Consider the following 27156-nt stretch of genomic DNA (forward strand, 5'->3'; position numbering starts at 1 on the left):
TGTCAAGACTGCGATAGATGTTTTGTTCCTTGGTTTTAGCTTTGCATGTCTTGATCCGACAGGCAGTAGTGGAATGTCTGTTGCTCAAGCTGTGTGAAGCAGCCTGTGTGTATATGACTAAGGCAGCTTTTAGCAATATTAATGCAGGAAGGAGGAGGTCCGAGGGGCAGGCTGGGGGCGGGGCTCAAAGCTACATGATCTTACTGCCCTGCTGCCTGTTTTAACATAATTCTACTGATTTGCAACAGCTCCAAGATCCCACAGTGCAACCAGAGAGGAAAGACACAGTGATATCCCTGCAACAAACTGCTACTTGTTACACAGAGCAGGGCAGAAAGTGCCTGACGCATCTGAAGTCCATTTTGGCTGCTGTCTGTCATTACAATCTGTTTATCCCCAGCAGAAAGCTTCATATCAGTTGCTATAAAAAGGACAAAACGTGAGCATGGTCTATCAGAAGATCTCAGAGTATTTGGGGAGGTGAGATGAGCACTAGAAGACACAGACACTTGTTCTCTGTTCATGTGTCCCTACCTTTTGGGACAGGGGCCGTCTGTCCATACGAGAGGTGTTCTCCCCTGATGGGATCTTTGTCAAGTTGTTGCTAACAAGTCACCCGTGGAAACAATCTGTCATTGTTCAGGCTGCGAGGAGCACCACAGCTCTAGGGACAAGGTTTATGCACTTCTTGGTCCATCTTTTGCCATGGATGTTTTGGGCTGGCTGGTGATGTGTGTATTGTCTTCTATTATAGCCACAGGTTTGTTTAAATTCATTTACTTTTGCCAGTTTTAAGTATTTTTATTACAACGTTGTATTCTGCTATGCATTAAATAGCTGTTGTAAAATACAATAACTCTTATTTATTTGTTTTGCTTCAAAATGGTGATTAGAATTTCAGGGGCAGAGTTTATTGTACTGTTGATTGCTATATACACGTTAAGTATTATTTTTTATAGCAGGTGCGAGTAAAGCAAGTCTGTTATTTCAGGATCAGCACGTGATGCTTTTGTTGTGTGCTCTTGAAATGGTTACAGAGCCAACTGCACATATGTCTGTGTACATTTAAGTTCATATCATTGTAACATGTCTGGGTGCTTTCACACATAGCGTCTGCAATGCAAGAAGAGACGATCATTTGTATTGTTGCCCCAACACAATGTAAACTCTGCCACATGCTGTGCTGACAGCTCAATGTTAATGATCCTGACATCATTGTCCATCAGACTGTATTATGAAAAAATATATTGCAAAGCGTTACAGGAGTTTTGATCAAATTGGATAAATTAGAATGTCAATTTAGTTAACAGTACATACGTGTTTGAAAGGTCAGTTCATTTCAGGAGCTTTTATATGCAGGTAAAATATATTCATGTTTACTAGTGATGACTTTTTGAAGCATGATAATGATTTAAATATGGTAGCTAGGGTTTTATTTATAGGGACACTAAACCCAAACTGTTTCTTTCATGATTCAGCTAAAGAATACAGTTTGAAACAACATTCCAATTTACTTCTATTATCAAGTTTGCTTCATTCTTTAGGTATCCTTTGTTGAATAAATAGCAACGCACATGGGTGAGCAAACCACACGAGACATCTATGTGCAGCCACCAATCAGCAGTTACTGAGCCTATTTAGCTATGCCTTTCAACAAAGGATTTCAAGAGAAGGAAGCAAATTAAATAATAGGAGTAAATTGGAAAGCTAGTTAAAATGGCATGCTCTTTGTAAATCATGTCCCTTTAATATGAGAAGGGTTTGCTGTCTAGTGAAATTATTTTTTTATTCTTTTATATATGCATATTATATATCAGCTATTAAAATATTCAATAAACATTTTAAGGGACATTCCAGCCAAAATTGGAATCCACATGGATGCATTTCAGTTTTGGATAGAAGCATTTTTGTAATATACATGTATTAGCAAAAATGCTTCTAGTAAAATCTATAGCTGTTTCAAATGTGTATTTAAGTATGCACCATGCACCAGCATTTTAAACACAGTACTTGCTCAGAGAGCCTAAGGTGCTTGTACCATCTGATAATGACTCAATTTGTTAATTGCTAAAATGATACAAGCACAATGGCACTCTGAGCAGCTACAGTATTTTAAATGCTGGTGCACTGAGAATATCTAGCTATGCTTCACATGACCGGCATGTCCCTTTAAGTAAAGAGTTAATTTCCTATAAAATGTTTAATACATACGTATGCATAAGTTTTCAATGCACTTTTGCTATTTGTTACCTGCTTTTCCTGTATTTTGAAAATTGTAGTGTCCCCCCTCCCCCTGGGAGACTAGAGAGCATGCTACACAGTGATTGGTTGACATGCATAGGAACTCATTTATATTTGTTCCCAACTGACAATAATAAAGGAAGTATGGTAAACTACATTCAAAGAGTGTGCAAAACTATACATATTTTTTTTTCAACAAAATGATTTCAAACATTTTGTATGCAGTTTTGTTCCAATGCAGTGAGTAATTTATAATTCATAAACAAAACATTGAGTTAAATGTCTTTTAAAACTCAAAAATGTTATATTCTATTAAATGTCAGTTTTCCCTGTAATGTAATATGCACTACATTTCAAAAGTTCTACCTACAATCTAAACTATATATTTTTAAAACTTTAAAATGTTACTTTGCTTGAAAAAGTTGACTTATTTAGCAGTCCAATTGTATACCTTTTGAAAAGCCTTGTGATTATATTTATCTCATCTCCTTTGTTTTGGTTAACTATGGATAGATATAAATGAGCTCCTGTACTGATCAAGCAGAGAAGGACCACTAAATACAGTATAATTTAATAAATGACAAATACATCACAAAAACAATGCAACAGCACTTACTTTAAATATGAAATGAGCAGTAGAATATTTTCTGGCAATTTTTTAAGTTAATCCAATTTTCCCTCCCCCTGTATCATGTGACAGCCATCAGCCAATCACAAAAGGCATAATACCGGGCACTTTGCACATGCTTTATCAAATCCACTTCATTCCTTTGGTATCCTTTTTTGAAGGATCAGCAATACAGTACTGGGATTTAGCTGAGCACATTGGGTGAGCCAATTCTAAGAGACATATGTGTGTGCAGCCACCAATCAGCAGCTAGATCACAGTAGTGAATTGTGGATTCTGAGCCTATCTAGGTATGCTTTTCAACAAAGGTTACTAAGGGAAGGAAGTAAATTGGACAGTAAAATTGTATGCTCTATCTGAATCATGAAAGAAAAAAAATGGGCTTCATGTCCCTTTAACCAATTATGTTAAATGTGCTGAATTGGTTCTGCTTTTGAACTTGCAGTTGCTCGTGCACAGGTGTACATTGAATAGGAAACACATATACATTGGATCCTACCTGAGTAGACAGGAATGAACCAGCTGCAGAGATGAGGTGCAGGTTTTGAGCTGCACTTATACTGTATGTTTTGTGGAACATAGCTCTGTGTGTTACAAAAGAGTAGAGATAAAGCACTATAGGATTACAGCTGTATGCATATAGCACGCATTCTATTGTAGCATATTATATTTTAGAGTTTTTAAAAATTCTTACCTCTAGGAAAACCCTTTCTGCTTCTTTTGAAAGCTCTGAAGGAAATATTGCCTTCAGAATGCATGCTTTGAAATACATACTTCTGTGTAATGCTGTAGGCAATTTTACAAAATACTTTAAAAAACGAATTTTTAAAAAAGTCAACTAGCTACTATGGAGACTTCAGTGTCTCTTTTAAATGGACAACCCTAGTGTGTTTTAACTGGTAAAAATTGATATGTGCCCTGAGTTCATATCCGTAGATACATTTTTGCAATATATTTCTCTTAGCACAAATGCTTCTGGTAAAAGCTATTACTGTGTTCCACTGGTATACGTAAATATGCTACAGTGCACCAATATTCAAAGATTCTTAGAGAGTCAGAGGTGGCTTGAATGATGCAAATTAATTCATTATTGACATGACACACACCTACTTGATCTCTGAGCTGGCATTGTTTTTGAATGGGAGTGCAAGGGACACTTACAGCATATGTGCGTATGCTGCCAAAAGCAATACAAGTTTTGCCATTAGAGCACTTGTTTTCAAACCTGTCCTCAGGGTTCGGCAACAGGCCACATTTTCAGGATTACCTCGGGTGAGAGCAGGTAAAATAACAAGGTTTACTAATCAACTGATTATTTCACTGTGCTCTAGTTCAGATATCCTCAAGATCTGGCCTGAGGACAGGTGTGAAACCCATTGCATAAGAGCATTCCCTGAAGGAACTCATAGTAGTGACAAGGCTTCTTATAGAATCTCTCCAGACTAGAGAGCTTTAGAGAATCAGACCCATAAAGGAATATGAAACCCAACATTTTTATTTCATGATTCAGATAGATCATAAAATTTTAAACAACTTTCTAATTTACTTCTATTATCAATTTTTCTTCGTTCTCTTGGTATCTTTTAATGAAAAGCAGGGACATAAGCTTAGAAGCTGTCCCATTTCGGGAGCACTATATGGCACCAGTTTTGAAAGAATGTTATCTATTTGCAAGAGCACTAGATGGCTTTATTTCCTGCCATGTAGTGCTCCAGATGCCTACATAGGTATCTTTTCAGCACAGAATATCATTGGAACACAGCAAAGATGATATTAGAACTAAATTTGGAACTTTTTTTAAAATTATATGCTCTGTCTAAATCACAAAAGTACATTTTGGGGTTTCATATCCCTTTTAATCAGAAGTTATCAAATATTGTTAATAGACTTAAAGCTGAAAAATAGGTTTGGATCACTCAGTTACATACCTCCTAACATTTGTTGCTGGTTATTAGCAACTCAGGAGGTTGATGGGGAACGTCACCATTTTGTGGGTGGGGCGGTGTTGGGAGGGGTGGGATCATGGGTGGTTAGTGGGTGCATTTTGGGTGTGCTTGGTTGCTCAGTGGATGTGTCTGTGCAGTTTGTGGGTGTGCCTGATTGGTTAGTGGGTGTGTCTGTGCAGTTTGTGGGTGTGTCTGGTTGGTTAGTGGGTGTGTCTGTAGTTTGTGGGTGTGACTGGTTGGTTAGTGGGTGTGTCTGTGCAGTTTGTGGGTGTGCCTGGTTGGTTAGTGGTATGTTTGTAGTTTGTGGGTGTGCCTGGTTGGTTAGTGGGCATGTCTGTAGTTTGTGGGTGTGTCTGCAGTTTGTGGGTGTGCCTGGTTGGTTAGTGGGTGTGTCTGTGCAGTTTGTGGGTGTGCCTGGTTGGTTAGTGGTGTGTCTGTAGTTTGTGGGTGTGCCTGGTTGGTTAGTGGGCGTGTCTGTAGTTTGTGGGTGTGTCTGTGCAGTTTGTGGGTGTGCCTGGTTGGTTAGTGGGTGTGTCTGTGCAGTTTGTGGGTGTGCCTGGTTGGTTAGTGGTGTGTCTGTAGTTTGTGGGTGTGCCTGGTTTGTTAGTGGGCGTGTCTGTAGTTTGTGGGTGTGTCTGTGCAGTTAGTGGGTGTGTCTGGTTGGTTAGTGGGTGTGTCTGTGCAGTTTGTGGGTGTGCCTGGTTGGTTAGTGGGTGTGTCTGTGCAGTTTGTGGGTGTGTCTGGTTGGTGAGTGGGTGTGTCTGTGCAGTTTGTGGGTGTGTCTGGTTGGTGAGTGGGTGTGTCTGTGCAGTTTGTGGGTGTGCCTGGTTGGTCAGTGGGTGTGTCTGTGCAGTTTGTGGGTGTGCCTGGTTGGTTAGTGGGTGTGTCTGTGCAGTTTGTGGGTGTGCCTGGTTGGTCAGTGGGTGTGTCTGTGCAGTTTGTGGGTGTGTCTGGTTGGTTAGTGGGTGTGTCTGTGCAGCTTGTGAGTGTGTCTGGTTGGTTAGTGGGTGTGTCTGTGCAGCTTGTGAGTGTGTCTGGTTGGTTAGTGGGTGTGTCTGTGCAGCTTGTGAGTGTGTCTTGGTGCTCCATGTTTTGAGCTAAGGGAAATTCTGCAAATAATGACAAATGACTGTCTCAAAGAGACAGTGGGACAGAGCCCAGAATCGGGGACTGACTATCCCTCACAAATAAGGACAGTTGGGTGGTCTGCAGTTAGTAAATGTGTTATACAAAGATAACCAATTTGTATGGTTATATTGAGTATGTGTTATTCTTAACCAATGTAAAAAATAAACTGAATTGCTTGAATTACAGAGCTGTTTGTATAATTTATGAAGATTCTAGCTGTAAGACTTAATTTTGATCTCCCCAAGTTGATCTCCTCTGATCAGGTGGGGTTTATACAGCACAGGATCATGTAATTTACAAAACATTGCTGATCTAACAAAGGTTGGTTCAACATTGCAAGATTCCTGCTTTTATTTTTGAATGCAGAAAAAAGTAGACATGGTCATCCTGGAGATAGTTTTTCAGTTGTTTGACATAACTTGAACATTCTTGAGAGCTTTCCATAATGTGTCCAACCAGCATGCAGCATAAAATCTCATAGCAGGTTATAATTCAGGCATTCAATATTAAAATTATACCAGAGATACCCTTTCTCCCTGTTCTTATTTGCATTATAGTGATTCATTAGCAGCTCAGATTAGATCTCACTATGATATTTCAGGGCTAACCGAAACAGAGAATACAAGGTTGCCTTTTTTTGTTGCAAATTACATCCTTCTTTCTGTTACCAAAACTATAATCCCTACTAAAATTATACAATCTACTTTCACAATTCTCTGTGCTATTAGGATAAAAAATAATACCCACAAATGTGAGGATCTTAATCTCTCCCTTCCTGTCTAGACAGGTCAATTACATAAGGAAAAAAACAGTGGGCACCAGAATGGTGTATTATGCTTGACATTTGTTTATAAAAAGAAGATAGTAAACGATTCATGTATAGGTTGCCACTGATATCGGAAGTGCTTAATCATGCTTGCTGATAAAATAGTTTATTGTTTTAAGAACATATAGGGCTAGATTACAAGTGGAGTTCTAATATATGAGTACAAACAAGTTAGATATGAGCGCAGAGTGAATTCACCAAGCTCCTGATATAACCTAAGAGTCCCTAATAGGTTACAAACAATAGTACAAATAAATGAAAGCAGGAGCGCTATAGCTAAAGGTGAATCAAATTATAAGTGATATTACAATGACTAATATGAAGTGATATCAGTGGTATTAAACATAACTAAAAAACTAGATAATTCTATATACCAAGTGTATAACCATATAGTCAGAGAAAAGAAGGGGTGCTGTGGTTGGGTGTGTACGTGGTGTAAAATATCATATGTGGATTTAATAATGAATCACATTACATAACCAGCCTGGTTATACAGACAAAAGTTCATGGTCTTGCTATGTCCATGGGTCCACCCCAATGTCCCCTGACAATAGCAAGATAGGAATAAAGATGTCTTCAATATATGTATAGAACTCTCCAATGCTGTTCAAATGGTATCACATATATATGTATCATAAACAGACTCACCACAGTCCTGTTTCAGGTTGATCTGTCCCATGTGTCTTTGCGGTGCTGTTGATAATGTTGTGATACTCCTCTTTGCTACTGGTGAGTGTCCAAGCTGGGAATTGCCAAGCCTCCGCAATAGGGGATTTAAAAAGTGTTTTCAACTCGCTGTGTGTGCTCACAATGGCCACAAAATCTCTCAAACGAAAACAGTAGGAGCACCAAAAAGCGAGTGAAAAAACAATCATGCTTGCTGATAAAATAGTTTATTGTTTTAAGAACATATAGGGCTAGATTACAAGTGGAGTTCTAATATATGAGTACAAACAAGTTAGATATGAGCGCAGAGTGAATTCACCAAGCTCCTGATATAACCTAAGAGTCCCTAATAGGTTAAAAACAATAGTACAAATAAATGAAAGCAGGAGCGCTATAGCTAAAGGTGAATCAAATTATAAGTGATATTACAATGACTAATATGAAGTGATATCAGTGGTATTAAACATAACTAAAAAACTAGATAATTCTATATACCAAGTGTATAACCATATACATGTGAAGATATCTTAAACCACTACGTGCATATGATTTATGAATTAAAGGATGACCAGTAAACAATAGATAAATAAGGCTATGCCAAATTTAATAACATATATATTATATTAAAATACTGACACAGTAAAAAACGGACGTCTCCGTTAACTAAGTATAGGTTGCCACCAATAAAAAACATAAAGTACAAATTAAAATAGGCCTTGAAAATCGAGCAAATTGGAACTTGGCTCAGTCCGAGATAAACATCCGAGGTGAAAGTTCCAAAGTTAAATCTAGGTATAGGATTGCAGGCAACCGCAAGCTTACCTCCAGCTTGTGTGTACTTATCGGTCTCTGCAAATGAAATTACCGCCGTAGCAGGATGACGTCACCTTTATGGGCGCTGTCCCATAAAGGTGATCCAGGACAGCGCCCATAAAGGTGACGTCATCCCGCTACGGCGGTAATTTCATTTGCAGAGACAGATAAGTACACACAAGCTGGAGGTAAGCTTGCGGTTGCCTGCAATCCTATACCTAGATTTAACTTTGGAACTTTCACCTCGGATGTTTATCTCGGACTGAGCCAAGTTCCAATTTGCTCGATTTTCAAGGCCTATTTTAATTTGTACTTTATGTTTTTTATTGGTGGCAACCTATACTTAGTTAACGGAGTTCTAATATATTGCACGGCCACAAATGGGCATATTTGCCCATTTGCGGGCGCACGATAAAGAACCAGCCATTAACAAGTAGTTGTTTATTGCTACCGTGAGCTAGTGGTAGCACTTAGCGCTTATAAAATTAACCAGAGATCTCTGGTTAATTTTATAAATATGCCCCCAAAATACAGTGTAGTGTATTTTATTAAAAAAGAAAAATTGTACCATATTAAATTTTTTAATAAAATAACTGCATTATTTTGGGGGGTAAAGTTGATGGGAGTTGGGTGTTAGAAATAAAAAGGCACTGAAAAGTGCCTTTACATTGCAGTCTATGGAAACTGTGTGTTCCTTGTAAATATATATATATATATATATATGTATATGCTTAAATACATATATATGTATGTGTTAATGTGTGTATATATACACATTAACATATAAATATATATGTTTATAATCACATACATATATATTTATATTTGCTGGCATTGCTGTGATACTTACCCCCTTCTTAGGTTCTGATGCCGTCTCTGATGGCATCAGAACGAGGCTTCCATTGGAGCCTATGGAAGTGCGCTCTTGTGAGCGCAGTGCTTAGTAGAAATGCAATGTGAACGCAAGCTCGCTTTTGCATAGTGCTTAACTTGTAATACCAGCGCACATTAGTGTGTGCTGCTATTACTCAGTAGAGCGCTAATAATGCTTGCGTGGAAGCAATATTTAGCACTCCACTTGTAATCTGGCCCATAATTTGCTGCATCACATTTCACAGCCTTAAAATATGTATAGAGAGACATGCATCTTCTCTTGGAGATTATGTTGCAATAAGTAAGCCACAGTATCACTTTTCTTGAAAAATGAAAAATCTTGAATGTTTATTAAAGCATACACAAGCACAAAACATATCAAGCAGCGGTTTGGGCTCACTTACCCTTAATCATGCTTCATTGCATAGGTTGCAAAGTAGGTTACATTTGGGATTGGACGTCTAAGGTATTATCTACCTTTCTAAGTGAGACTATTGCTCTAACAGCTTGAGAAGCATTGCTGCATAAAACTCTTACTAAATATAACAAACACAGTAACAGAATTATTTGCTAAAATATGTACCATTACCAGGACTTAGTTTGCATATTTCTGGAAGAGGATGCTGCCTTCTAAAACATGCAAAGCTGCTGCTGACTTGTTAGGTGGCAAATAACGTTAATATTTTGGTAATATTGGATCCTCAGCTACCAAAAGTTGCCTGTAATTAGCTGTGAATTAGATAAATTCTAGACATAAATTTATATTAAAAGCAAAGATTAGCCTGCGAATAATATACAGATGCAATTTTTTTTAACTTGTATTAGTTGTTTAAATATTTAAAAAGTGTAAAACCTTAGTGTCCATAATGCAATAGGCTTTGCCATGTTGTAACCTAGATTTCCTTCTCTGCTGAGGTCAGTTAGGGTCAGCTACAAATGAGTTACTAGAGTTTCCAAGCAACAAATCTGTGGAATATAGCAGTATTAAAGGGACAGTCTAGTCAAAATTAAACTTTCATGAGTCAGATAGGGCATGCAATTTTAAACAACTTTAGAACTTTTCTCATCAAATATGCTTTGTTCTCTAAAAAAGGGTAATAAAGGGATTATCTACCTTTTTAAACAATAAATATTCTGGAGTAGACTGTCCCTTTTAGTCAGGAGTCTGCACTTTATTTTTAAAAAGGAATTGGGAAGAGGCACAATTGCAGGAAAAGGGGACAAAATAAAAAATGAACGTATAGTGCAATTTTTTTTATTATATATAATGAAACATTATAATTTTTTGTGCTATATTCATTGACAACTTTATATCCAATAATCATATTCTCATTTTAAGACTATTTTTTTTTATGATACACGATGCCAGAGTGGTATTAGGTGTAATCCTGTGGTATAATTCATTTTAAGTGATATCAGGTCCACAGTAGTTGGGCTTGTGTGGTCTTTGAACATGTCTCTTGCATGTTGTTGCTTTTTATATCAGAACATAAGGTGTTTCCTATGAAGATTGGCTTCATAAGGTCATGTGTAGAAGCTGGCATATGGAGAGCAATTGCTTACTGTGTTGTTGTGCCAGATAGAATGTGTGCACGGATATAAAACACTTTTCAGCTCTCATTTGCATTTATTGAAGAATAAAAATCAGTACAGTTGCACAGTTGGTTATCGGCATGTTACTTCTGTGTCTAGAAAGGCTAAATGCAATCTGACTCAAGGTTCAAATATAATTATTGTGGTACTAATGGCTGAGGCATCAAAACATACATATATGTAGTAGTTTTTAACCTAGTTATACTCTAAACCAGGGCTCAAAATTTCCACTAGCCATTGAAGTGATGTTAAATCCTAGCGTTTGTGAAATGCTAGGATTTACCATTGAAACAAATGTATTTGTTTGCAGCATTCGCCGCTAGGAGCTGGTAAGGCAGCCCACTGAAGAACGCTATTTGGCTGAGAGGTGACGTTTCCACCTCTTAGCCAATAGCTGTGCTGGAAATCCTGCTTGGCGCCAAGTTGCGCCAGATTTCACGCATGGCTATTGGCTAAGAGGTGGAAACGTCACCTCTAAGCCAAAAGCGTTCTGCCGTGGGCTGCCTTAGCATCTCAGAACAGAGAACACTACAAACAAATAAAGGATCTTTCAGCATGAAGTATTTTATACTTCATGACTGAAATCCCCTTTATTTGTTCCAATGGTAAATCCTAGCATTTCACAAATGCTAGAATTTACTATCACTTTAACAGTGGCGAGTGAAAGCTCATGAGTGAATGTCTACAAATATTATCTAAAGGGATATTATATATCCATGTAAGGGCAAGGATATGTTATTCCTCTAGGGATATAGGGACCTCATTACTGCTTAAACTGTTATTTCTAAGAGGGTAAACGGGGACAGAGAGAGATTGGAGAGGAAAAAGGAAAGTGGAGAAAAAAGATAGTCTTAAGAAAGAGTGGAGAAAAAAAAGTGAAAGTGAGAGAGTGTAAAGAGAAGATCTAGGGGTAGATTTATTAATGGTCAAACGGACTTGATTTGCTGTAGAAAAACATTGCACAAGCATTGCAAAAACATTGCACAAGCATTTCTGGTGAAATGCTTGTGCAATGCCGCCCCTGCTTAATGGCGGCCAATCGGCCACTAACAGGTCATCATCCCGATTGAATCCCACCTAAAACCCTGCTTCTTAACTTCCATTTCTGTTGGACCAGAAACGATGGAGTATCAATGCAGCATCCGCTGCTTATTAAATCAACCCCATGGCCTGAGAGAGAAGGGAGGGGGTAAAAAGAGAGATTGAAGAGAGGGGGGAGTGGAGAAAGATAGATGAGAGATGATATAAAACATTTTCCAGGTATGCTATGACCTTACAGTAACGTTAACACTCTCTGCTTTCTCAGTTCAACAACTTCATTTTACTGTCCAGAACCCTAGGTGATGTTGCTAACTACTATGCACTTATTTTTGTTTATTTATTACTGTATGTAGCTTTATTTAATTTAATTACTGAACAATAAGGGGTTTCACATTGGCTAAACATATGGAAAGAGGGGGGGGGGGGTTAGTGGGTGTGGTGTGGCCGGAGTAGTAGGTGGGATCAAAAGTGGCGAGTAACATTTTGGGCTGGCTAGTAGCTTGAAATTTTGAGCCCTGCTCTAAACTATATACTACATATGAGATTTTGTTGTTTTCTTAGTATATTTTGTTTGTTAGCTGTGGTGGCGTCTGCTACACTTTATTTAAAGGGACAGGAAACTTCCAAATGTTCTTTTATGATTTTGATAGAACATTCAATTTTAAACAGCTTTCCAATTTATTTCTATTCTCAAATTTGCTTCATTATTTTGTTATCCTTTGCTGAAGGAATAACATTTCACTACTGGCAGCTAGCTGAACACATCTAGTCAGCCAAATAACCAATCACAACAGATAACGGTATGCAGGCACCAATCACCTCCCACTAGTGTAGGATATGTTCTTTTTCAATAAGGGATACCAAGAGAACAAAGCACATTTGAAAATAGAAGTGAAATTAAAAGTGTCTCAAAGTTACATGCTCTATCTGAATCATGCAAGTTTAATTTTGACTTTCCTATCCCTTTAAGTCAAAATTAAAAACTTTATGATTCAGATAGACTCATGCAATTGTAAACCACTTTCCAAATTACTTCTGCTATCTAAGTTGCTTCATTCTTTTGGTATCTTTTTTTTTTTTTTACCTAGGTATACTCAGGAGCAGCCATGCACTACCGGGAGTAAGCTGCTAATTGGTGGGTGCACACATATATATATATATGCCTTTTGTCATTAGTTTACCAGATGTGTTCAGTTAGCTCCCAGTAGTGCATTGCTGCTCCTTCATCAAATGATTTGATAGAATGAAGCAAATTTAATAATGGAAGTAAAATGGACAGTTGTTTAAAAGTACAGGTATACCTTGCTTATACAGCGGGTTAGAGACAAAGTCTGGCAGACCTGATCCAACAGTGCAGATCAGGTCCGCCAGACCTCGCTAAATACAGAGAGCAATACGCTCTCCGTATTCAGCATTGCACCAGCAGCTCACAAGAGCTGCTGGTGCAACGCCGCCCCCTGCAGACTCGCGGCCAATCAGCCGCCAGCAGGGGGGTGTCAATCAACCCGATCATACTCGATTGGGTTGAATTCCGGCGATGTCTGTCTGCCTGCTCAGAGCAGCGGTTATGGAGCAGCGGTCTTTGTGACCGCTGCTTCATAACTGCTGTTTAGGCTCTAGACTCGCCAGAAACACGGGGCATCAAGCTCCATTCGGAGCTTGATAGATAGGCCCTTAAAGCCCGGCTGTAAAGTCAGGGTGTTTAAAGTCTTAACATGTTTGAACTGACATTTATTAGGGGTGCAATAGCGCTAAGTTTAGTTTAACACTAGCACAGTACAGTGTCCAATTAATATCCAATAAAAACTGTACAGTACCTTTAAAATAGTGACAATTACTGTATTAACATTTGCCAGACTATGACACTGAGACACGGAATGTGCACTGCAATGCTGTAAACAGACCGAACTGCGCATAACAAAATGGTGCCAGTCGCCTTTCTCACAATCGCACAATGAGTACTGTACTGTTCCAAAATCCTTGGAGGTTGAATTACAGCTCCATATGAGCGCTGTATTAGTGAAGCGCTGTAAAGCGAGGTATATCTGTATATGTACTATCTAAATCATGAAAGAAACATTTTGGGGTTCATATTCCTTTAACAAAACTCTGCTGTGGATCTGAGTATGTTGAGTCTGCTTTTGGTATGTTCTCAAAAACATTTTTCCAGCTGTGTTTATGTTCTCCACTTTCATTTTTCTGCTTCCCCTCTCTCTTGAGGGGACCAAGCTAACTATATTTTATCATCTTGTAAAATGAAGAACATGTTGCATTCTCTTCAGATAATTTTATTCAGTGGCCCCTCAATAGCAAGGATGGAGGGAGATTAGCTTTGATTTGCAGCATCAGTATCTTTTTGTTTCTTGTTCCATACATTAGCCCTGTCTTTCAGGGACGATTGGTGGTGACCAGTGTTCCCTCTAAGGCCAATTTTGTGTGCGGCTCAGCAGTGAAACAGTTAATTAGGTAACCACACCCTGCAATTAGCAAACACTGCACAATGCTGATGGCAATGTATGGAACTCTTGTTAAAGGGACATTCAAGTATAAATTAAACTTTCATTATTCAGATAGGACTTTTAATTTTAATTGACTTTCCAATTTACTTTTATCATCAAATTTGCTTTTTTCTCTTGGTATTCTTAGTTTAAACTAAACATAGGTAGGCTCATATGCTAATTTCTAAGCCTTTGAGGGCTGCCTCTTATAACATGCTTTTTAAATCTCTTTTCAACACAAAGAGACAGAAAGTACACGTGGCTATATAGATAACACTGCAAAACTGGGGAATGAGTAATAAAGGGATTATGTATCTTTTAAAACAATAACAATTCTATGGTTGACTGTCCCTTTAACTGTTTTACTGCTGGGCTGCACACAAAACTGTCCTTAGAGGGAACACTGGTGGTGACATATTTATTCGTCTTTCATGGCATCCCAAAATGCTATAAGTGCTTCATGCCAGTGTACTGTAATTTAATCTCTCTTTTATATATTTCCTAGGTTTATGGTTCCAAATTAAACAACTTAGGGCTAGATTCCGAGTGGCGTGCTCACAGTTGCGCACAAGCGATATCGAATTTATTGTGGCTGTTTGCGAGCGCCAGAAGTAGCATGCGTATTACTGGTTGTAAGTAAAAATAGTGATTACTTGAGCGCAATTAAACTTAATGAGCGTCGGAAAAGTGCAACTTCAGAGCTCTGTTTAACTGTTATGCTTGAATAAAAAGTGTCACAAAACACATAAAAATACATTTAAAGACACTCATAATAACACTAAAACAATTATTAAAAAGTTGTCTAAAAATATATATATACATACACACACAACCCCAATTCCGAAAAAGTTGGGACACTATGGAAAATGCAAAAAAACTAACAAAAAGAATCATTTGAAAATTCAATTTACCCTGTACTTTATTGAAAACACATTATTAACCTATTATTTGATGTTTTACCTTGTGAATTTAATGTTGTTGTTTTTAAATATACACTCATTTCAAATCTGATTACTTCAACACGTTTAGGACTAATAATGATGTGACAAGTTGAAATAAGAAGGTGATGTGAAACAGGTGAGACAATCATGTAATCATAGCATATAAGGAGCCTCCAAAGGCCTAGTCCTTCAAGAACAAGGATGGGTCGAGGCTCGCTAATTTGCCAATAGATGCATGAGCGAATAATCCAACACTTTAAGAACAACATTCCCCAGAGACAAATCGGTAGGATTTGGGGCATTTCACCTTCTACAGTGCAGAATATAATTAAAAGGAATCTGGTCAAATCTCGGGAGGTAAAGGGCAAGGCCGAAAATCACTTCTGAATGCGTGTGTTCTCCCAACACTCAGACATCCCTGTCTGAAAAGCTGTCATGAGTCTGTAATGGATATCCTGACATGGGCTCGGGAATACTTTGATAAACCTTTGTCAGTCAACACCATTCGCCGCTGCATCCACAGATGTAAGTTAAGGCTTTACTTTTTTTTTTTTTTTTTTTAATTCTTTTTATTAAGGAAAATCAAAAACAGATCATCACAAGCGTCATACTGTCTTGTGTCACACAGGGCACATTGTAACATAAAAATGTCATATATATGTATTCCAACATCATACATAAAGGAGTAAAACAAGAATTAATCCAGGATAAATAGGCACACAAGACAACGACTAACATCATCTCTAATATAGTATTACCATGAAACAGCTTTAGGCTTTACTATGCAAAGCAGAAGCAATACATCAACACTGTCCAGAAGCGGCACCAACTTCTCTAGGCTTGATCTCATCTGAGATGGACAATAGCACAGTGGAATCGTGTTTTGTGGTCTTACAAGTCAACATTTCAAATAGTTTTTGGAAAAAACAGCCATTGTGTTCTCCGGGCCAAAGAGGAAAATAACCATCCAAGCTGTTATTGGCATCAGGTCAAAAAGCCAACATCTTCCATGTTATGCGGGTGTGTCAGTGCCATGGCATGGGTAAATTGCACATCTATGAGGTCACCATAAATGCAGAAAAATATGTATACATTTTGGAGCAACATATGCTGCCATCCAGACATTGTCTTTTCCAGGGACGTCCCTGCATTTTTTAGCAGGGCAATGCTGAACCAAATTCTGCCTGGATAACAAGCGCATGGTTGCGTAAGCATAGAGTGCGGGTGCTAGCATGACCTGCCTGCAGTCCTGACATGTCTCTGATTGAGAATGTGTGGCGCATTATGAAGTGCAAAATAAGGCAACAAATGCCCTGTACAGTTGCACAGCTGAAGACATGCATAATGAATGAATGTGGAAAATTCCGCTTGCTAAACTTAAAGGATCAGTCAACACAGTAGATTTGCATAATCAACAAATGCATGATAACAAGACAATGCAATAGCACTTAGTCTGAACTTCAAATGAGTAGTAGATTTTGTTTCAGACAATTTAAAAAGTTATGTCTTTTTCCACTCCCCCTGTACCATGTGACAGCGATCAGCCATTCACAAATGCATGCACGTACCATGTGACAGAAATCAGCCATTCACAAATGCATACACACTTATTCTTGCACATGCTCAGTAGGAGCTGGCTACTCAAAAAGTTTAAATATAAAAAGACTGCCCATTTAGATAATGGAAGTAAATTGGAAAGTTGTTTAAAATGGCATGCTCTATCTGAATCATGAAAGTTTAATTTTGATTGAGTGTCCCTTTAACCAACTGGTGTCTTAAGTGCGTAAATGCTTATTAAAAAAAAAGGTAATGTTACACAGTGGTAAACAGTCGACTGTCTCAACTTTTTTGGAGTGTGTTGCAGTCATCAGATTTGAAATCAGTGTATATTTTCAAAAATACATTAAATTCACAAAACATCAAATAATGTGTTAATAATGTGTTTTCAATAAAGTGCAAGGTGAATTGAATTTTCAAATGACTCTTTTTGTTTATTTTTTTGCATTTTCCATACTGTCCCAACTTTTTCGGAATTGGGGTTGTATATGTATGTATGTATATGTTGCTGAGGGTAAGCTATTGAAGTCCATTCTTATATTTTCAGCCTTTGATGTACAGTTGATAAATTTAATAGAATTATATGTAAGACAATTTAACAGGAATAGTGTCATCAGTGAATGTGATATTTCTGCACTAGGTCATAGGGAAAAAACTTTGAAAAACATTACTCTAAATATCTGTCTAGGTTATGTCTGCGTTTATTTTCTCTTACAGGCTCCTATTAAAGGGCCATTATATTCGAATCCATTAGAGCATGTAATTTTAAGACTATCAGCCATGTAGCACTGTGTGTTTAACCCCTGCAATTGTGTTAAGCACAAAGTAGAAATACCCATCGGAGCTTGTGGTGCACTGCTGGTCCTGAGTGGAACTTGCAGCTGATCCAATCCAATCAAAGACACACGACTCAAATGTGCAAGTAACGCTGCTGATCGTTTTCTGCTCCGGACCAGCAGTTCACCGTGAGTCCCGAGAAGTATTTCTACTGTGTGTTTAACCCCATTGCAGGGGATAAAGCAACATGGTTATTGTTGGTTATTGAGCAAATGTTACAGATTGGCATTATATATATATATATATATATATATATATATATATATATATATATATATATATATATATATATATATACCATTCAAATTATTCTATTGACTAAATGTTAACATTCAAATGTTAATGTTACTTTTAAATATTGATTCCAATAGACTTATATTGAAGCCAGTGAAAAAAATTTTTTATTTTTTTTGTTGAGGTTCAGTGCGAGGCATACAATCAAACATATGTCATTACACAATACAAAGGCAATTCACTACAGAAGATGTACATTGAATAATCCATATAACAAATTTCAAGAATATTGATAAACATTTCCTTTGCCTATCACATTACATACCTTAATTAAGAAATATGAGGCCACTTATAGACCTCCTGATGAAGAATGCAGCTCTATAGAAGGTATTCACAAGTAAGAGGAGACCACTTTTGGATCTCAAATGATAACCTTTTTTTTTCCCTTTATTTGATGGATGTAATATCTGATAAACTTAAAATATGGAAAATATTTGTGTTACAAATGGATTCAACTACGACTAAAGAAACCATAACAAATAACAGAGAAAGCAACATCCCTTATTACTCATAGATCTGTTGAGATGACCATCAAATGTGACTACCCTAGCCTTCTGTAAGGGATAATCTAGCAGGGCGAGAAGAACAACAGTGGCATAGGCTTAGGAGTCATGATACATTTGAGAAGCTAGGGAAACATAGTGGTAGATATGCACATATCTTAATATTGGATTATGGGTTTGTGGAGGCACTTCTCATAAGCTAATACAAGGAGATAAATTGAGAGCAGAGCATACCTTGCAATTAGTATTTACAGAAGTTTCAGTAAGGTATTATTAAATAAGGTATTATTGAATAGAGACTGCTGAAAATATGCATTCCTTAAACTTATCTATAGCAGCCATAAATATTTAATAAGAAAATTGGGGTTAGTCTGGTGAGTTATGGGGAGGAGAGGTAGGCTAACATGAACTACATAAGGGCTCTGAACTATTATCATATATTTTGCAAATTATAGCATCTGATTTGTGTGGGGTCCTTATATAAATCTTAGACAGTATATGCTTAAATAGCGACTGCACTGTCTCGGCTGCAGACAGTGCAGACCCAGTCAATTTGATCAATATATTTAAGAAAATAATACACCTTGGGTTGGGTGGCTGTCAAAGCATAAAATCTAGTGTTAAACTAACAAATAAGACTCCCAGTATTGTAGCAACTTAAGTTCAGGTCCATGTGGTAAATATTAAACGTAGTAATCATATATATTTAGGTAGACTAGGATTATTTCTAACTGGAAAAATTTGACCTGGTATCCGAATATACCCGTAATGAAAATAATCTTAATACTAGTTGCATTCCTCTTTCTAATATCCATGAAAACCCTGTGATATATTTATAAAACCTAAGTCCTCCCAATTTCAGGTCAAAGTATATCCTATCTCTTGAGTCCTGCTATGAGATCAATATGCCTCCCACATGTCGGCGTTGCAGTTAACATTGATCAAAAAGGAAAGGCTGAACTGTGATTCTAAACAAGTTAAGTTATAAGGAACTCTATCTTAAATTATATTACTTAACCAGAAGTACAATAAAAGTTCAACTATAACGAGATCAAAAATGTTGTCACTCATAATGCTTACAAACTAGTTGTAAGTCAGGGTCGGCTCCAGAACGAATTAAATGGGGGGGCATTTTTTTTTTCACAAGGGGGCACGCATTTACAAAGCATGTAGGAGAGTCAAAATAAGAGCAGACCTACATATTCTGCAGGTATCTGTAGCTTCTGGCTGACTTATCCCCCACTATTAACATTTGGAGCATATGTGCTGAATCACTAGGTAAAAGAATGAAGTCTTAATCCTATGCAGTGCACTAAAACAGAGCCATTAAACTTGAGACCCCCAGTGCAATAGCTCCTTAAAAACAATTCATCCCTTAATCACCATGATCCAAAACCCTTAAACTCATTCTGAAATCTCAATTAGGTCCCCTAAACAGCCATGCACCCAAAAAACCCCCAATGCAAATAACTCCTTTGTTTGCAATCGCATTGAGGATACTAGGTTTTCAGGTACTGGTAATTTTGTAGATTAGATTTAGCTATATCTGTTTCGCAATAACTAACGAATATCAGGCTACTTAATACAACCTATGTACTGTGAACCTATAAGAATATGATTGTATCATATAAATATAAGTCTATAAATGGCTACCAGCTTCTATCAACGCCTCAAAAGTGCACTGTGATCTTAGGCCCAGCCTAAGATCACAGTGCACTTTTGAGGCGTTGATATATGATACAATCATATTCTTATCATGGTCTATTGCTTAAGAAAATGAGTAACTCACGATAGTTAGGTAAAATTAACACAATTAAGACAAGTCCAAAAAGTCTCTAACTTCCAATTCCAAATAAGAGGTTAAGACACTGAGCTCATTGCAGATGCGTGATGCGACCTCACAGTTTGGCAGCTAACTCGGCCCCCAGCATGCAGCATTACATAACAATTCAATACTTTTTTATTTTTAAAGCGTATGATCATATCAATATTTTTTGAGGGGGCACAGCATTCCATTTGGGTGGGCATTGCCCCCCGATGCCTCCCCTTGGAGCTGACCTTGTTGCAAGTGAATACCAGTTAAGAGTCTCATTCCGGTGAAGCCGATTAGCAGAATAGCAGACTCTAGCCTACTTCAACTCTCAAGTTCAGAACTATGAGGAGAGGCAAGGATTCCCCCATAAACAACAGGGACAAATTCCCCCATTCTACTGGGGAATGCTGGGTCTTGGATTGCGGCTTCTGTGATTGTACAACTGAGATATCTCTGAACTGCGCTATTAGGAAGTGCTGCGCTCTTTCACCAGCCCTGGACGTCAGAACTTGGTAAGCATCGTCCACAGGGACTTTAGATGGAAATTGAGACTTCATCTCCTCCTTGGTCGCCTGCCTCGCGGCAGGTAACAATGCCGTCACTCCGTAAGCAGGAGGTGTAATTAAGGTCCTTTCCCTTTAAATAAATGAATGTTTTATTTAAAAAGGGGGAAATAATAAACTTTTTTTTTTTAAACACAAACTTTGAATGTTATGCAAGTATTCATAATTTTTTTTTTATAACAAATTAAATGTGTGTTATTTTTACAAATGCCAAAATATTAGCCCATCCCTAGTTGTTGATTTTAAAATTACAAAGAAAGGAGAAAAAAAAAGTTGTAAATAACTACCATAATCCCCAAAGATAACAATACTTCATGACTAAACTGACTTGTAAGGTTGTTTTTTTTATCATTCATACCCTGTGGTGAGTATCTCACATTCAAATAAACTTTATAGAATTCTCTTGTAAGCTCATTTAACCATACATGTCACTCTCAAAATTTTAGGAATTGAAAAAAGAAAAAGTTTATTTGAAGAGCAGACTTGTTAATTGTGATACTACCTTAGAGCATAACTGTCACATTCTTTATTTGCTTGCAAATTACAGATGATTTACTTTGTAATATACCTATGGCACGCCAGGACTAAGATGTAAAAAAATATTTCTTAGGTCAAAATTGCATGTAATCTTGTGTTGCTTTTTTTTGGGAATTCTTGGCTATGAGCAACTCTTATGACAATAAAAGTAACAAGGTGCTAATGGCCAAGGGCTTTGCATGTATGGATAAGTTTGTCTAAAGTCACTGACAGCTCTTCATGACATTTAAAAATATGATATTAGTAAAGTTACCACATCTGATTGGCTGTTGTTTTACATAATGAAATGCATTTGGTTTGCTGTTTGACTGTGCAGATTTTAGGACATGAAGTTATATAATTGTACAGTGTAGTATTTTTGTTTGCAACAAATATGGCTGCCTATTTTAGATAATAAGGTGTAGATTTATCAAAGCCTTCGGCAGCCTTTGCCTGCCTACGACTGCAGTCTGTATTTATGATGACCACTGCTTCCCCAACCTTTTCGCTACCTCTGAGGTGGCGAATTTCAATCTCCCCAGTCTCGTCTGACTGGGGAAATTGACAGCTCCTACCCGCATGTGATTGGCTGTGCGCGGGCAGGGGCGGTGTTGCACAAGAGCGCTATTCATCTTGCCGAAGTTAGCATGCTCTACAGTCTAGACTATCACTTGAGAGATAAAAGAATAACTTTGGGCTTGTAATATAAGTGCAAAAATAGAATTGCTATTGATTATTCTCAAGAGATGTGAATGCACAATAGCGCTAATATATTTATGATCAAATTGTAATCTAGCCCTTTATGGGGGAATTCAGTTTTGAGTTTTAAGTCCCTTAAATTGGCTATAGAAAGTGGACTGTTTTAAATTATACGTTTGGGATTAAGTCTTAGAGAATATTATAAATTCTTAAAATGGGCTGTATCTCACCTATGAAAAAAACCCATCATCTGATACAACCACGTGCAACTATTCCGTTTAAAATGTTATTTAATCTGTTGTTAACAATACATCACTTTATTCTTTTGTAATTTCCTCTAGATGGGCAGTTCACCATATTCCTATTGTGGCGGAGCGGAAATATTCTCCATCACCTTTCATAACGCAGTCAATAGCTCCATGGTTCTTTTATATGCCCACCAAAATTCTTGTTTTTCATCTTTACTACAGAGCCCTTAAACTTGTTCTCAGTATCAGATTCCAAAATTCTTTGGACCGCCTTCAGAAGTTTTAAGTCTTAGAAGTTTTGAGTCTATTTATTCCAGGAAAAAAATACTTAGGGGCTTTTAAAAACAGAAAACAATTTCTCTTGAACAAATACACATACATTTAGATGCAAGAAGAGAAATCTAATCTCTCCCCCAATCTGATCACTCTTTGAACAGTGCTTAAAATACAATTTATTTAATACTTGGATGATGAAGTTGCTTCATTGAAAAAGAAATAAACATCTCTACAGGCACTGCTTTTCAGTTACATGTCAGATGTGTTTCATTCATTACATCTTTTGATCTGTGCATTAGTCATGCACTTCTGAGGGGTTGTATAACTTTTCATAATTTCTAATTGGCATTAAGAAGTGGCTCTCAGAAAATGAAACTGCTGTGAACAGAAAATGTTAATATAAATATATATTATATGAAAATTCACTTTACTAATAGGGAGTGATGAAATAACAGCGGCATTCCCAAAGGGTAACTGAGCAGTAAGATTTTCTAATAATGATAGATCAAAGAGGATTACATAGCCTTGTCTGTGCTTAAGGGGACAGCAAGATATCAGTGCGTGATGTGCTAGTTGCTTCAGTGGCAGCAAATCCTGCACTGTATTAACCTTGCACTGAGCAATAATTACAGCTGACACTAATTCCTTTATTTATCAGGCTGGGTGCTCTCCACTATGCACAGATACTCTGACATCAAACTACAACAAAATGCATTCAAATTTTTAATATTAGTAAGTATAAAGCACAGACTTAAAAGGAACACTCAATTCAATATTTTTGTTTCATTATTCAGGGGGAGAATACCAGTTAAAAAATAAAAAAAAAAACTCACCAATTTACTTTTATTACCTAATTGGGCACAGTCTTTTTATATACACACGTTCTAATCAGTGTCCTCTCTAAGGTCAGTTTTGTGAGCAGCCCAGCAGTGAAACCGTTAATAAGGGGACCACACCTTGCAGTCTGCATTGTGTAGTGTTTGCTAATTGCTCTAATTAACTGTTTCACTGCTGGGTCGCTCACAAAACTAGCCTTAGAGAGAACACTGGTTCTAATACATCAGCTCCTACTGAGCATGTGCAAACCTATAAATGATTCTCTGATGACTGTCACATGATGTAATGGGCAGGGAATGGAAGAGATTTAAAATTTGTTGATTATCCAATTAGACTGTGAATGATCCTTTAAACTACTAGTTGAGGGGTTAGTCTTTGATTTTACGCATTGGATAAGCCCACATTTGCCATTTAGGGACTAGTACACTTTCACAAGGCTGCTACAGATTCTATTTCGGTACATTCATATTTGTTGTTTAAAGGGAGAATAAACCCCACAATTATATTTCATGATTTGGATAGAACATACAATTTCAAACAACTTTCCAATTTACTTCTGTTATCAAATTTGCTTAATTCTCTTGTTATTCTTTGCTGAAGGAACAGAGTAACACCACTGGCAGCTAGCTGAACACATCTAGTCAGCCAATCACAAGAGACAAATGTGTGCAGGCACCAATCAGCAGCTAGCTCCCAGTAGTGCAGAATATGTGTGTATTCTTTTTCAACAAGGGATACCAAGAGAACAAAGCACATTTGAAAATAGAAGTGAATTTAAAAGTGTCTTAAAATTATATGCTCTATTTGAGTCATGCAAGTTTCATTTTGACTATTCTATCCCTTTAATTAAAGCAGAAAAGAAGCAGTGTAATTAACACAAATACACCAGAGCTTACTCATATACACCAGATGCACTAGTATTCTTGCACTGAATCAAGACTTATTCATGTACTCCTGTGTGTTTAACCCCTTTCCATCGATAGTCTTAAAATTACATGCTCTAATTAAACACACAGTAGTGTAGGGTCGATAATCTTAAAAGTACATACTTTAACAGATTAGAGCATGTCATTTTTTGACTATAATGCCCCTTTAAAAATGTTTTAAACTAAAGGGTTAAAGAACCCATATTTTTTAACTTACATTTTAAGTGCAAGTTTAAACATTAAAGATATCTTTTTTTTCCAGGGGGTATTTTTAATCTCGGAGCTAGCAAATTTTCTGAAAATCTAGGCATTCTCTCTTTGAAAACTCAATGCACAAAATAATGAGTGTGAAACTGGCTTTTGAGTAGAACACAGTAATCAGGGCCTTTAGCAGCCTGTGATTGGCTGTGCTAATTCACTCACCTGCACACGTGACCTACATGGATCTTGACACTGAACTGAAAAGACAGTTGACATTTTATGAGATTTTTCTTTCTAATCTCCTAATTGTTTTGCTTTTGGTATTTAACCCCCTTTCCAAAACAATTTCATTTGGAATTATACATTTTCCCATATATGTATTTTACTGTGACTGTTTAACAAAACTTAAAATATTTTCCATGTTTTATCTATAACTGGTAATGTTTGTGTATTTGTATTTATTTTTATGAGAAAAATTACATAATTAAAGGGACAGTACACTGTAAAATGGTTTTTATATTAATGTATTTTCAATGACTGGTTATACCAGCTGCAGAGAACAAAATGTATGATAAATTGCATTTTCAGGTTTATTTGTGTATATGAAGTAGCTGGTTTTGTGCTTTAAACCACAGCCTATTACATATTGAGCTTCAGGTAATATCAGATCTCATTATGTTATCACTTTGTGTACACACACTTGCTTCCTTATCTTATAGTTGTCTGGAAAACTAAAGCTCAATACATAGAGAAAACAATGGGAAATGATCATGTTATTACTTAAAGGGACAGTTTACTCAAAAAATGTCTCACCTTTAATTTGTTCCCAATGATCCACTTTACCTGCTGGAGTGTATTAAATTGTTTACAAGTATTTCCATTACCCTTATATTGGCATTTGAAATAGTTTATTTAGCCTGTGGTATCCCCACTAGGGTTGCCACCTCAGCCATGTTTTCCTGGACACTTATGAGTTACACATGCTGCAGGGTGTGCAGGGAGGAACATGTATTGTGTTTCTGGACATCACTATTCATATTCCTCCCTGCACACCCTGCAGCATGTGTAACTTATAAGTGTTCTGTATTTTAAGGGACGGGTGGCAACCCTAATCCCCACCCATCCCATACACTATGCAAGCAATCTCTATATGATACAAAATAAAAGTGGTAGAAATCAAACAATATTAGCAACATAAGTTGTATAGTGTATACTGTGTACAGATCACGCTAGTAAAGCAAGGTAGACCCAACATAACATTTGTTTAAGTGTTCAAGCATTACACGCACCACAGGCGTGTCCTTCATTTTATAATATTGTGTATTAACTTTATTCACAAACAACCATCTCACGGAGGGCCAGTGAATGATCAGTTCAGCTAATTTATTAGTCCTGCTATTTTACATATCTGTTTATTGATTACAGAGTTAACAAGTGAATGTCAATACAATCTTGTCCACTACATGTTGATTAAAGTGCACTTCCAGAGAGCGGTAACAAACTAACTATATAAGAGTTAGAGAGCATACCGTCATATTATTGACACACAGGATCTGTATTAAGCAACATTTAGCAGCGGGTTTAACACTTACATGGATTTGATCAATTTATAGATTAAAGAGCCAATTTTATTTATTCTACAGAGGGGAATCTCAAACAGAATTATAAATAGGCTTAGACTATATACAGCATTGTTCCCCTCTGTATATTTTTTCACAAGCTACATTAGCCTATGCCTGTGTCTTTTTTAATGTGTGTGTTACCCTTATTTTAACATTATGTGAATAAAAGTTATATTTTAAAAGCCTTTTTGGAACTACACTGCCCACCAGTCAGGGCCTAGAGTGCTGTATGTGCATGCTTTGTGAGTGGGGGTTCTCTGCTTTCCGGTGTTACCCCACTTTGTGTTCATATTAAACAAATTGTAAGCTGCATGCATGATAATATATTGTCACATCTGAGAAGAATTTTGCAATTAAAAATGCAGCTTTATTTTGTCAAATAAGTATATGATTTTAGTTTTTTACTTTTTACTAATTAATTTCCCTGTCCCCCGGAACAAAAGGAACTTGCTAACCAATCACAAACTAATACACATGAATTGCTGTTTGTACATGTGCAAAGAGATTGGAGTAGTGCTGCCCTCTTCTCTTCCCTTAAAGGGACACTGAACCCAAAAATGTTCTTTCGTGATTCAGATAGAGCATGCAATTTTAAGCAACTTTCTAATTTACTCCTATTATCAAATTTTCTTCATTCTCTTGGTATGTTTATTTGAAAAGCAAGAATTTAAGTTTAGATGCCGGCCCATTTTTGGTGAACAACCTGGGTTGTCCTTGCTGATTGGACAGCACCAATAAACAAGTGCTGTCCATGGTCTGAACCAAAAATTTGCTGGTTCCTTAGCTTAGATACCTTCTTTTTCAAATAAAGATATAAAGAGAACGAAGAAAAATTGATAATAGAAGTACATTTGAAAGTTGCTTAAAATTGCATGCTCTATCTGAATCATGAAAGAAAAAATTTGGGTTCAGTGTCCCTTTAAGGTGGTTTAGAACTGATTTAATCTTAGTTAATTACTAATAATTTAACATGTATTCAAACAATACATACATCTGTTTCTAATTTCTATCGTATAACTAAATATAAATACAAACAATATATATATATATATATATATATATATATATAT

General features: G+C 36.9%; 1 protein-coding gene across 1 annotated transcript in view; it reads left to right on the forward strand.

Annotated features, from left to right (window-relative positions):
• The first annotated feature begins 214 nt into the window (after positions 1 to 214).
• NTN4 (netrin 4) overlaps positions 215 to 27156 on the forward strand; it is a 294924-nt gene continuing 267982 nt past the window's right edge. The window contains 1 exon segment of the mRNA XM_053716881.1: positions 215 to 760. Coding sequence (XP_053572856.1) covers positions 706 to 760 — 55 coding nt within the window. The 5' untranslated portion in view covers positions 215 to 705.

This window comes from Bombina bombina, chromosome 6 (assembly GCF_027579735.1).
Source record: "Bombina bombina isolate aBomBom1 chromosome 6, aBomBom1.pri, whole genome shotgun sequence".
NCBI lineage: Eukaryota > Metazoa > Chordata > Amphibia > Anura > Bombinatoridae > Bombina > Bombina bombina.